This window comes from Episyrphus balteatus, chromosome 1, assembly GCF_945859705.1.
Source record: "Episyrphus balteatus chromosome 1, idEpiBalt1.1, whole genome shotgun sequence".
Classification (NCBI taxonomy): domain Eukaryota; kingdom Metazoa; phylum Arthropoda; class Insecta; order Diptera; family Syrphidae; genus Episyrphus; species Episyrphus balteatus.
In genome coordinates, this window is record NC_079134.1 from 170,019,921 (window position 1) to 170,033,063 (window position 13,143).

The window sequence follows — 13,143 nt, forward strand, 5'->3', positions numbered from 1 at the left end:
GTAACGGGTGTGACACTTCAATTCAAAACATTTATGATAATAATTTTCCTGCAAATATTCAATATCAATAGAAATCAAATTTAATATTTGATCTAGTTTTAACATTCAATCAAATAATTATAGGCGTTACGGGTGTGACCTCAAAAATACCTAATTTGAATAGAAGAACAAATTTCGATAGACAGAAAAATGTTGGAAATGTATGTAAATTTGCCTTCTTTTTCAAATATTATATCTGAATGTAAATTTTAAGTAACTCAATTTTAAAGTTCAAGTGACCTCAACTCCAAATTTATAAATTTATACGACAGATCTAACTGATGAGCCCACTGTCGTACCTGGGCGAAACGCTTTATAAATTTGGAGTTGAGGTCACTTGAACTTTAAAATTGAATTATATTCAATCGCTCCACTTAAAATAGAAATAATTTAAATAATTTTTATTATTTTTGTTATTTTTTTCTTCGTTATAATTTTAAGTAACTATTTGACGGAAAATGTTATTACTTATCGGTGTTGCAATCGATCTATCTTCAAAAATTATATTTAGTAGGTAAATCAAGTAAAAAATTTTCTTATTGTTATTGTTTTATTTGTATTATATTATAAATAAAATAAATAATTTCAAGAGATATATTAGAATTAAGTTTTGCTTCGAGTCTCTGAAGAAGTTAAATTTTCTTGGACTCTCTCGGATTTTCACTATCATCCTTTTGTAACAAAAAATTTTCATCATCCCACGGCTGTGTTTTTGTCGTACCAAAAAATAAATACTGCAAATTTCCAAAGAAATACATCAGCGATGAAGTTAAAAATACAATTTGCCATTGTTGATGATCAGCCTAATAAATAGTAAAAAAAAAAAACCATCAGCTTTAAATTTAATTTCAAAACCAACCACTTGCCTGATTATTAACAATAAATCCACAGTATAATGGAGTAGAAAAACCCACAACACCAACTAAAAAATATATAATTGCTGTTATAGTTGATGCATGATTTGGTGACAATTCAATAGAATTAACTCCTTGGCCAACATTTACACCAGCATTACAACCAACAGTTAAAACCATCAAAACAATAGCTAAGGGTTTTTGATTCTCATCTAAAAATCCAACCCCAATTAGAGCTGCTGCCGGAATCCACATTGCCATTGTATTGATTATTTTCTTCAAAACTGTTAAACTTACGATGTTCTTTTTCATAATTGCACCAGCAGAAAAGAGATAAACAAATGACATAAAAAACATTGCCAAATATGGCAAAGCCGAATAAATTCCATTGCTGGTAATATTCAATTTATGAACTCCATTCATGTACAAGGGCAATTGGGACAAAACTGTTGTATGTCCCCAAGTTTCAGTGAGCTGAACTATCACAAGTGACCAAACAGGACGAGAAGTAAAAATCGCCTTCCATGGAACTGCAATTTGCTTAGATTTTTCTTCGATCTTTTGTTGCGATGAAAGAATATAATATTTCTCTTCTTCAGAAATAAATCTCGAAGTCATCGGAGTGTTATCAGCGAAAATCATCCAAAACAAACACACTACGAGGCCTATTCCATTGGAAACATACATAATTCCTGGCCATCCTAAACTTGATTTGGCAATAAACCCTGAAACACTGATGGCTAAAATCGTACCGATAGTTAGACCACTTAGACTCAAAGCTGACAATAGTGTTCTTTCTTCAATTGGTGACCATTTGGCCAAGTGATGGGCAACACATGGAAAGAAGAATGCCTGAAATATGCCTTGAATAACTCGTATGCCAGAGTAGATAGGCCATCCGCCTAAAGGTATGCAAATTGGTGTAATAATTCCAAATAAAGATGATCCCAAAATTGATATCATCATTGTGAATTTTGAACCGAATCTTTGACACAAATAACTGCCCGGTAGAACTCCAATTATCATTCCCCAGAAGGCACTACTTATTATGTAGGACATTTGTCTGGCATTCCAATCGTATTCCTGTAAGAAAATTTGGTGGAAATTTCACTTGTTTTTCTAAATTAAGCTATGTTTACTTACTGGAAAGTTTGGATTTGTTGTTGCTGCATTTGTCATTGCCACCAATGACACTGAAACTATCAGACGTTCCATAAAATTTACCACATAACAGAAAAATATCAAAAGAGTCTGGACGTGCCGAACTCCAAATTTGGGACCTTTATGAAAATTAGTTATTTTACACTATATCAAATAGTTATGGAAGCTTATACCTTTCGATATCATTTTGAATAAATTTGTACTTGTTTTTCGTTCAGGTGCTAACTATATCAACTCTGTTCCATTCACCTAAATTTGATACTGACCGTCTGACCGACTTGATTGCAATGTTTTTTTTTATCAGCTTTTTTTTTGCAAAATAAATAATTTGACATTGAGATGCATCTTATCTTTGCTATCAAGTGGGTTAGGTTAAAAAAAAAGTTTAATGTACTTAATTGGTTGTATGGTAAAAATAAAACAACGATTTATTGATTCTGATACAAGCAATACGTACTAAATTAATCTTTTGCCAACACCTATACCTGGTATCAAATTTTATTAAGATACAAAAAATTCCGAAAAAAAATTTAAAAAAAATCGTACTAAGTTGGAATATGCTAGAGTTTATCTGATCAGGAATTAATAAGTGTAAACTGATTATAACTTACACACCAGTTACAATTTATAAATAATCTTTACCTACCGTAATTCGAGATAGTAGGTAGGTACAATCTTATTTTGTGAAGTAACGCTGATTCCTGACCACTCGGTTCCGAGTGATAGACCGCATCATTTTCGGTGATAAATAATAATAAATATAGTTTTCCGTTGTGGTAATGTCTTAGGTATTCAATTAAACTATTAAAGTTTATTTCTCTTACAATTGTTCGTTCTTGTTGATTCTCATGAATTCGTGTGACCAAAATTTAGTTATTAAACAAGACTTTCGCTACGCAACTCGTGAGCGAAATAAGCGATTGTTAAAGATTAACAAAATTAACCATGGATTTTTCAAAACTAATTATAACCAATATTTTATTAAAAATGTAGGTAAAAAAAAAAAAAAAAAAACAAACATCAATTTATGTACAGGGGAAGCAACGATCACATCAGTACTTTTTTTGGCCATTTTCTGGTGTACATGTTGAAACTGGTAGTTTCGCAAAATATTTTTAAAGCTCCTGCACACGAGTTTACCTTATTTAATTCTAAAAAAAACTTGGTTTTGTATACTTTAAAAGTGCGGTTTTACTGTTCGTGTCAGCTTCAGTCAATAGTTTGGTATAAAGTTGTTGCTGTTGTTGTAATATTCATAGAGTAAAAGTACAAAATATTATTATATTATTCTGTTTGCACCGAAAAAAAAACCTATATCAATTTAACATTTTATGAATATCAAATTACCTAACATTTTTTAAATATCAGCAAAAATTGTCTATAAAATGTGTTTTATGATAACTAAATATTAATAAATATTAAAACAATATTTTTACTATCAGGATGATATTAAAATATCATATTTTTGAAATTTTGTTGACATTTTATTATCAATTTTTCATATCAATTTCTCATTCCAAATTTATTGAAAAATATTAAATAAACAACTCTTAATGTGTAGTAATTTAAAGGCGCATAGTGTTTTTTCCAAGTAAAATGTATGATTTACTGAGAAAATTTGATCGGCAATAAGATTTTACTTCACATAGTTTGGGAGAAAATAACAAAACAATTATATCACATATAATAGAAAAAATAATATCACCACTATTTTATAAAGAATATTCAATTTCAGTAAAGTGAAAAAAGAAAGAAAATACTTAAAATAATAAAAAAGAAAAAGAAAGAAATATCATTAAAATAAACTAAAACGTAAAATCTAGTCAACATTAATATTTTAATTATCAAAGTGAAATTTTCACTATCCACCTTAAATTAAAAAATGTCAAAATGATATGATAATCATATCAAAATTGATATTTTAATTTTTGGACGAATTTTGTCACTCAAAAATGTTAATTTGATAGCTGTTATAAACTAATTTTTTTTCGGTGTGTAATAACCAGGGATAGGATGTTGTGGAATTTGCCTTTTTTTTCTTGCTTAATCGTACGACATTATAGATTAAATATAAACACGTTTCACGTCCCCCTCGTGCCAAATATATGTATTTTATTTTGCCTTTTCTTTCGTTATTGCCTTTTTTTGCCTTTTCTCTTTTTATTGCCTTTTTTTGTCTTTTCCTATGTTTTTTTATCTTTTTAGCGTCTTAAAGGTAATGCCTACACACAAAACACTCAAATATACAAACAAAAAGCTAACTTACTCAGTATATTACTTACTCAATATATCTATTCTATATTAAAAATTCACTAATTACAACACACAAACAAAATTCGAATGAAAATATCTACCTATGCAACTTGTTTGTCTGCTATTGCTACCATTTATTGTCTTCTACGTTCTATTGCGCGGCCGACAACCGACACGTATCAGAGTTCAAAAGCTAACTTACTCAATTTACAATACTCCATTGAAGAAGTTCTCCAGAATTTGGACATAATCCAGAGAGATTTGGAAGCTGCGAAAGGGGCAGTCGCAAAAGATGTTTTTGAGAAATACAGATCAATTTTTTTTTGGCAAATAAGGGACTCGAAAGAGTTGAACAAATAAATTGCGTAATACATTGGAACATAAATCCAGGGGTCGAACTACGGCATACGTACGTTAAGGTATTGACGCTTTATGTCTCTATCATTTTCTTCTAATTAAATAGAGAAAGCAATAGTCAAAATGGTAACGAACTTATGCCGTAGTTCGACCCCAGAGCACCCGGCAAATGTTGAAGTGGGCGATGTCGAGTTATTTAATTGGGGTCCAGTCGTCTCTACAGATGTAGAGAGATATTTTAGCTCCTTTAGAGCACTCTTAAGCCTGCTACGCTGCTTAATTTTAGCTCCCATACAAATTATCGAAAAATTTTAGCCGAGCTAAAATGAGTCCCATACAAATTATGGATAACTTGTATGGAAATTTTATCTTGGCTAAAATTTAGCGCGAGCAGCGTACCAGGCTTTAAGGGACAATCGCAGGCGCTTGTTAACAGAAAATTTTAAAAAACTCATGATTGTTCAAAATTACTGCAATTAATTTTTATATTTCATTCTTTTCTCAATAAATGCCTTTTTATGCCTTTTTGGGAGTTTTATTTTGCCTTTTTTTAAGTTTTTAGGTCCACAAGATCCTATCCCTGGTAATAACCATTTTTGAATTGCTACAAAATCCATTTTATTCCATTAATTTAGGAGATATTTCCCTCAAATTCACCCAAAAAACTGTATATCTTATTATTTTTTTGCTTATTTAGATGTTTGATCTTCAAATACTCCTTACATTGTTAATTTTGCTTTAATCAACCTTAACACACTATTCTTATACATTCAGTAAAAAAAATAAAAAATGCAATCAAAAACTATACATATTTCGTTTTTCAAACTGATGGGATTATAAGCAGACTGTAACTTCGGCAGCCAAATTTTTTTTTTTTTTTTTTTATTTTCATTATTCTTACTATAACAATACATTTATAAAAGTAACAAAAGATAATTTACAAATTTTAAAATCGATATTATAATTAAGATAAGTTATAGTGACATTTTATATTTAACAATTTAAATAGTATTAAAAGACACTCAGTATAAGTAAATGACTTATGTGGGGTGAACAATTTTAGGGAAAGATTAACATAACGAAAATACAAAAAAATTAAATACAAGAATTGAAAAAGAAAAAATTAACATTTTTTTTGTTATATAAGAAAAATATTAAATATTTTTTTTGTTATATAAGAAAAATATTAAATATTTTTTTTCGACTTTGAAGATGTGTTTACGTGTAAAGATGCCACTACCACCAAAAAGTCATTTTCGGAAGAAAAAAAAATCGATTTATTCTATTGTTGAAGGTAACCATGAACCAAAAGAGTAAATTCATATATCTGATAAAGGGTGTTTTTTTTTTCAAAAGAAATACAAAATACAAATTTTATAATTCAAATTTTTTTTTAGTACCAATGAAATTATGTTGTGCATAATTTAAGGACATTTACAAAGTGGACATACTCTATCTCCAAAAAGAACAAAATTTTAATAGTATCAATTCTCCATAAAATTTTAGGCAAAATGGACGAAATCCCGAAGAGGAAAGGTGACCTGTGCATAAAATTCAATAAAACAGCAACACGCAATATTTACTCAAATGCATAAATGCGATATATCTAAAGACCTTCATTCAACTACCTAAATAACTATTAAACAGAAGACACCACTGACTGATCAATTTTATCTATGCAATCGAATTGAGCTCTAGTTAATGCAGACAAGTTATTAAAATAAGTGACAACTACTATCTAAGATTGTGGTCAAGTTACTGGATATAGTGACGTCAGTGTCATTAGACAACAATTAAATTAACAATGGTTTCTCAGAAAATGCATAACAGTAGAAAAGAAAAGTAATGATAGAGTTGATAAGTAAGACAATGGAAATGCTACAAAATTCTATTGTAAGAATATGTTATCATTTTTAATATAAGCAAACTTAATGATAAAGTCCAAAGTTTGAATGTTTGTTGCTTTTTTTGTTTAAATCCTTTACTTAGCAAGTATAACTTCTGTAGGCTTCTTATAAGAGTTTTTACTTAAATAGAAAATAATATTTTGTTCTGAACACCCTAACAGACAATCTCGAATTAGCATCATATAAAAGGGTCATGTAACTTTTATTTAATAGGTAGTAAAGTATTTAAAACTCCTACTGTTTGAATATTTAATAATTTCTCGAACAATACTGACAATTATTTAATTAATAAACATTTTCCGTGTTATATTTATTCAAAAATGTGATAAAAATTGAATAAATTACAATCTTCAGTGAAATTGACACCTGGTTTTATTGAAATACAAATTAACTCAATTTCGTTCGTAATAATTGCTGATTTATTACGAAATATGTTAAACAAAATGAGTTATCAGATATTAAACTTACCGGTTCTATGCTAATTCAAGTAAAATTTTAACAATTATTGCATTGGTTTAAGAAAATTAAATATTTTAATATATTAAAAATAAATTAGTTTGCTAAATATTAGCAAACACTCTTCGAAGATCTATTTGATTTTGGCTGAATAAAATTAGGCTTTTCCAAAACATTAATCAAATAAAAATCTTCATCATTCCATGGCTGGGTATTAGTTGTCCCAAAGAAAATGTATTGTAAATTTCCCAAAAAGAACGCTAAAGCAGAAACAAGGAAAACAATCTGCCATTGACTTCGATCCGTCTAAAAATTGATTTTAAATTAACTTTTCTTAAAATACTATTTAAAAACAGGAAACTTACCTCATCATCTACAATAATTCCAACAAATAATGGCGCCAACATAAATGTCTGACTGACAACAGTATTGACCACTCCCATCAAAACAGCTGCATGATTTGATGACAAATCGATAGCATTCAAGCCACTTCCAATTGATACTCCGCCATTTACACCAATTGTTATCGTCACTAAAATAATTGCCAAAAGTCTATGACTCTCATCCATAAAACCCAAAGCTATTAAAGTAATCGATGGAATCCACATTGCAATAGAGTTCAGCGTTCTTCTCAACACCGTCAACGAAACAATCTTCTTTGTTAAAACAATATCAGCAGAAATTAAGTACACATACGCCATGATGAACATCATCACATAAGGAAGTGCCGAAAACAAGGCATTGCTCTTAATATCCATTTTAAGAACTCCATGTAAATATGTTGGAATTTGAAGTTGCAAAGTTGACAAACCCCAAGATTCAGCCATTCGAACTGTTACAAGAGATAAAAATGGTACCGAAGTGAAAATCGCCTTCCACGGAATTGGAATTTTCTGTCTGTCACAATCGGTTTTCTTTTGAGATGTTAATATAAATAGTTTCTCTTCTTGACTAATAAATCTCGAAACAACTGGATTACTATTTGCAAATAGGATCCACAATCCACACCAAATCAATCCAATTCCTCCAGAGAAAAATGATATTCCTGGCCAACCCCATCGTGAATGTGCAATTAAACCAGGAACTGCCATTGCAAATAATGCTCCCATTTCCATTCCTGTGAGACTTAAAGCTCCTAAACGAGTTCGTTCTTCGATAGGTGCCCAATTGGCTAAGTGATCATGGATAGACGGAATAACCATGCCTTGAAATAGTCCTTGAAACATTCGAATACAACAATAGACTTGCCATCCACCCCAAGCTATCGAAGCTGGGGTAATTAAAGCCAAACAAGCTGAACCCATTGTTGATAGCAGCAAAGTTGGTTTCGAGCCAAATGTGCGACAGAAGTAACTTGCTAGAAATTGAGTCAAATTATAGCCCCAATAGAAACTGCTTAGAATGTAGGATTTTTGTTTTTCATTCCATTTATATTCCTGAAAGGAAGAAATTGTATTTTTTTGTTAAATAAAGAAAAGAAGATTTTTTTTGGTTACGTACCGGAAAGTCAGGGTTTGTTGAGTTTGCATTGGTAATGGCTACCACAGATACGGCAGCATTCAAACGACCTAAATAATTCACCATGAAACAGAAAAATAACAGCAGGACTTGAACGTGACGGACTCCTAAAATAGGGCCTGCAAGGTTGGAAGAATTTTGTTTTTTTTTTTTTTAATTTGGTAGCGAGTATTGGAAATTTTAAGAAATTTTGTCTTTTAATTTTTTCAACAATTTATTTATTCTTCATTTTTTCTGAGAACACAAGTTAATTAGTTTTTCTTAACAAAATATACTTTAAGCACCTTTTTCATCATGTCTTCGATTAAAAACCATTTTATTTTTATTAGTTTAAACAATTTCACTACAGTTTCTGAACTAAATTAAGAAGAATCTTAACCATAAACTTGTACCTACATAAAGAGATTTCTGATGCAAATTAAAATAAACAAACCAGAATTAAAAATCAAAACTCGATCGAGAGGACCAGATTTGAATTTAAAAAAAAAAATCGATGTAAATTACGAGCAAACATCTGGTTTAAACAATCAAAAATAATAATAAAAAAAAAAACATCAACACTTTGAGTTTCTTGTGTTGTTGTTTGTGAAGCATGTGTTGTCCACGCTTATTTTGCCATTTTATGCAAATTTTTTCATGTTATTTAAAACATTTTTATAAAATGTCTATTCATTGGATTAGGACCTATATAGGAATTTATTTTGCACTACTTAAAGTAATTTATAAGACTGTTAAAATCAACAAAAAAAAAAAATACAAGTTTACCAATTTGATAAGAAACAGTGGTCCCAGCTCAAATCACATAAAGCAAAAATTATTATTATTTCTTCAGAAATATTAGACTTTCTTAAGAAATTTAGAAAATTATTTTTAAATTTTTAAAATCAATGTTTTAAAAAATCTTTAATAAATTAAAAAATGTTTTATTTTCAATTTACAAAGCAGAATTATTATGAAACCCTAATTTGTCATGATTTAAATAATCATCAAAATTATTAAATTTAAATAGAAAATTCAAATTTTTTTAGGACTTTAAAAGTTATTATACAAACAACTTATACATAAACTAGCTGACCCGGCGGACTTCGTTCCACCATTTCTTGTATTTATTTCTAATTTCGACTCTGTAAGTAGTTAATTTTCAAATGAAAAAGAGGATAAAAACTTGAAAAGTTCATAAAATTAGTTGTTTTTCGAAAATTTGTATTTCAAAATACAGGGCCTGTGAAAAGAATCCGTATTACACCATTAATTTTTTTTTAATATCTTTCTATTGGTGTAACTCAAATTTCTGTGCAAAATTTTGCGTGCCTGTAATTAGTCTTTTGTCGAAGGTCTATGACTGCAAAAAAAAACCTTCACAGCTTGGTTCTGAAGTTTTTTTGAATGTTTTCAATACCTTTTTTAACTATTGAATAAATTTGTCTATCATTAAAAAAAAAAAGTCAACTCTTTACGACTTACCGTTTAGAAAATAGCCTCTTTTTTCAATGTCGTGTTACCCCTATTTACCCTATAAAATCTTAAATTTTTTTGCCTTAAACCTTCTCCTCTTATGTTAGCGAACGTACACAAAATTAAACTTTAATATATATAAAATAAGTAAATAAATATGATTATGATTATTTAGGTTCATTTATTAAGAATATTTAGTAATTTTCTTTGCACTAAAATCTTATTTAAACCTCCTTTGTTATAATATTTATTTATAAATCATATCGATTGAAAACAACAGGAAGAAGGTTTAAAAAAATTTTCCTGACGAATACAATTAAGAAAAAATTACTTGTTTATAAGTTTTTATTTTTATTTAATCTATAAAGTTCAAAAATCTTTGGCGCCGGGTACAAAGGGGTTAAGTCAGAAAATGTAATTTAGAGAAAAATGAAATTAAAGTTTCAATTTTTGTTTGTAGTACAGGTAAAATTTGTAGTACAGGTAAAATAGACATTTGAAAAAAAAATTGTTACACTCATGAAACTTGGTAAAAAGTTTGCTTTTGGGATAAGAACCATATAAAAAAATATCATCATATGACACATGTTTTCAAGGTATTTTTTGATGTTGAATGTAATGACATAAAAATAAAGTCAATACGATTGCTCTAAAAAAAAAGTTATAGCCGATTAAAAACAAAGGGTGCTTGTTTTTTTACTTCAAAAGGTAAAATATAATCAAAACCCATGTAAAAAACATGCTACACTGATTAAAATTTTGATTTAGATTTTGGAAGGATTCATAAAGTTCTTAAACATTTTTTTGGTGAAATGGTGTTTTTTTTTGATGGATTGAGTTATGTGTGAGAAAGGTTTCATAAAAGCTGACATAAATTTTGTTAATTTTTCAAACTTGGTGAAAAAGTTTTGTTTGTTAAAAACACTAAGAATCTAAAGAGTCTACAAAATTATCTTCAATGAAAGGGTGCTTTTTTTTTTAAGAAATGATGAAAATCGGAATTAGTACCACAAAAACTTAGTGATGGGTAGGACACGAATTTAAAATGAGTTTGTATGAGGTACTCATTTTTCTAAATGAGGTGGTACTTTGTCCCACCTCAAATGTCCCATGGGACAAACCAATTTTAGTGCAAAATTTCAATTACAAAAAAAAAAATAACAATAACACACCTCCTTCAATTTACAACTCTTTCTTATTCTTCTTTTTCTTTTTTTCTTTCTTTTCTTTCTTATCTTTTTTTTCTTTCTTTTATTTCTTTTCTTTCCTTTCTTTCTTTTTATTCTTCTCTTTTTCATATTTTTATTATTGGTTTCATTTTAGTACATTGTCGTATGTCCTCCTCGTTTTCTTTCTTAAAAAATAAACAAACGTCACGTCCTCCTCCTCATTACTTCTAATTTTCTCCCCTCAAAATACGTACCTACTTCAAATGTCCCATAACACAAAACTCATACATTTATTTATTTTTCATTTTAAAACATTGGTACTCTTTACTCTTCATGCATTTCTTCATACACATACATTAATACATTATGTACACACATTTCGTGGCGCGGTACATTCATGATTTTCCTTTTCCTCATACACTCAATTTCATTCCTCATCTGCTCATCATCATGAGAAGAGACAGAGAGAAATATGAATAAGTTTTTTTCTGGAGACGAAAGAGTAAAGAGATATTTTTTTTGTTTTTGTGGTGAGGTGTGAGGTAATACATTTTTTTGCTTTGAGGTGATGGGACATTTCAGAGTGGTGTATGGGACATTTGTATTGCCTCATGTATGAGGTACCCATCACTACAAAAACTGGGAAAAAAAATTGTTACACCAATGAAAATTGGTACAAATATTTCATTTATAACAGAAACCAAGAATATTTTAGGTGAAAGGATTTTTTTTTTTGGGAAATAAAGGAAATCCGAGATAAGTTAGATGAAATTAATGGTATAAAAAGTATTACGAATAAAATAAGTTTAAAACATTTTTTTTTTTTTTCATGAGAGAAAATGTGGGTATATTGAAAAAAAGTAGGTAAGTTATAATATCTAATAGTACCCTATTGAAATTCAGCAATTATGTTACTTTTCAGATTAGAAACAAGAATCTAAAGTGTCTATAAAAATATAATGGTTAAAAGGGTGTTTTTTTTTTTTTTTTTTGAGTGATAACAAAAACGATGGATCACTCTAATGAAATTTGGGGAAAACTTTGAATTTGGTCATTTTCTTTTTGGGACCGGTACCAGATTTCACTGTCTCTTCGAAAAAAACACCCTTCCACCCAACTTTTTTAAGACTTTAGACTCTTTGGTCATCGGTTCTTATCCCAAAAGCAAACTTTTTGCCAAGTTTTATGATTCATGAGTGTAAAAATTTTTTTTGGTATGTCTATTTTACCTGCACTAAATACTGATTTAGTAACTCTAATCATTCATATAATTTTCAAAAAAAAAAAAAAAAAATTTGATATAAAAAAGTTGTACAAAAGCTTTTGTTGAAAGATCATTTTTGAAACTTTCGGAACAAAAATGCAAAAAATCAAAAAACATGAAGAAAAATTTCTGCACCCGGCTGTTTGTCTATTTTTTTGCCGATCTCCCTGTTCGAGCTCAGAACTAAAAAAGTAACATATTTCTTTTCATGAAAGATCATTGTACGCATCGAGTGACAATATCGTGTTTCGGTAAAATTTGATTCGGGTTATCGGAAGATGCGTCTTTGGGAATCTTAACTTAATATTCACAGGAGTTTTTTAAGAGTGCAATTATCATAAATAATGTAAAAAAAAGTCTACGGTTTAAAAATGCACTATACTTTACAAAATGTTTAATTAAATGTTACAATATAACCATCACAACAATATTACATAATATCAAAAAAAAAATTATCATAAATCATAAGAATCGTTATGTTTTTTTTTTCCGGTTGAAAAAATCTTCCGTTCTTATAAGAAAATGTCTTATTTAACATAGAACAACCTACAGAAACCATTAAAAAAACGTTTTCATGTGCAATATAATTGATGATATCTATAATTAAACGAGTCAAGAAAGTGACTGAATAGATAAAAAGTATTAGCATTCCAATCAGCATCGCGGTGCGGTGTGCGTCGTTTGTCGTACTCTTTTTGTCTTTACTAAAT

General features: G+C 29.0%; 2 protein-coding genes across 2 annotated transcripts in view; both read right to left on the reverse strand.

Annotated features, from left to right (window-relative positions):
* Nucleotides 1–671: 671 nt before the first annotated feature.
* LOC129912370 (putative inorganic phosphate cotransporter) lies at nucleotides 672–1,984 on the reverse strand. The gene is made up of 2 exons (XM_055990581.1): nucleotides 906–1,984; nucleotides 672–842 (listed from the first exon to the last, which is right to left on the reverse strand). Exons 1-2 carry the CDS (start codon nucleotides 1,950–1,952, stop codon nucleotides 672–674), a joined length of 1,218 nt encoding a protein of 405 aa, XP_055846556.1. The 5' UTR covers nucleotides 1,953–1,984.
* Nucleotides 1,985–7,138: 5,154 nt separating this feature from the next.
* Nucleotides 7,139–13,143, reverse strand: part of LOC129912379 (putative inorganic phosphate cotransporter) — a 28,319-nt gene continuing 22,314 nt past the window's right edge. The window contains exons 2-4 of the mRNA XM_055990593.1: nucleotides 8,528–8,664; nucleotides 7,393–8,463; nucleotides 7,139–7,333 (exon numbers count right to left, since the gene is read on the reverse strand). Coding sequence (XP_055846568.1) covers nucleotides 7,139–7,333; nucleotides 7,393–8,463; nucleotides 8,528–8,611 — 1,350 coding nt within the window. The 5' untranslated portion in view covers nucleotides 8,612–8,664. The remainder of the gene's footprint in view (nucleotides 7,334–7,392; nucleotides 8,464–8,527; nucleotides 8,665–13,143) is intronic.

Excerpts from the sequence above, each read along its gene's own strand:
- LOC129912370 (XM_055990581.1), bottom strand. The coding sequence starts at position 1,952 with ATGTCCTACATAATAAGTAGTGCCTTCTGGGGAATGATAATTGGAGTT. Across the intron at positions 843-905 it reads GATTTATTGTTAATAATCAG|GCTGATCATCAACAATGGCA; the intron begins GCAAGTGGTTGG and ends ACTATTTATTAG.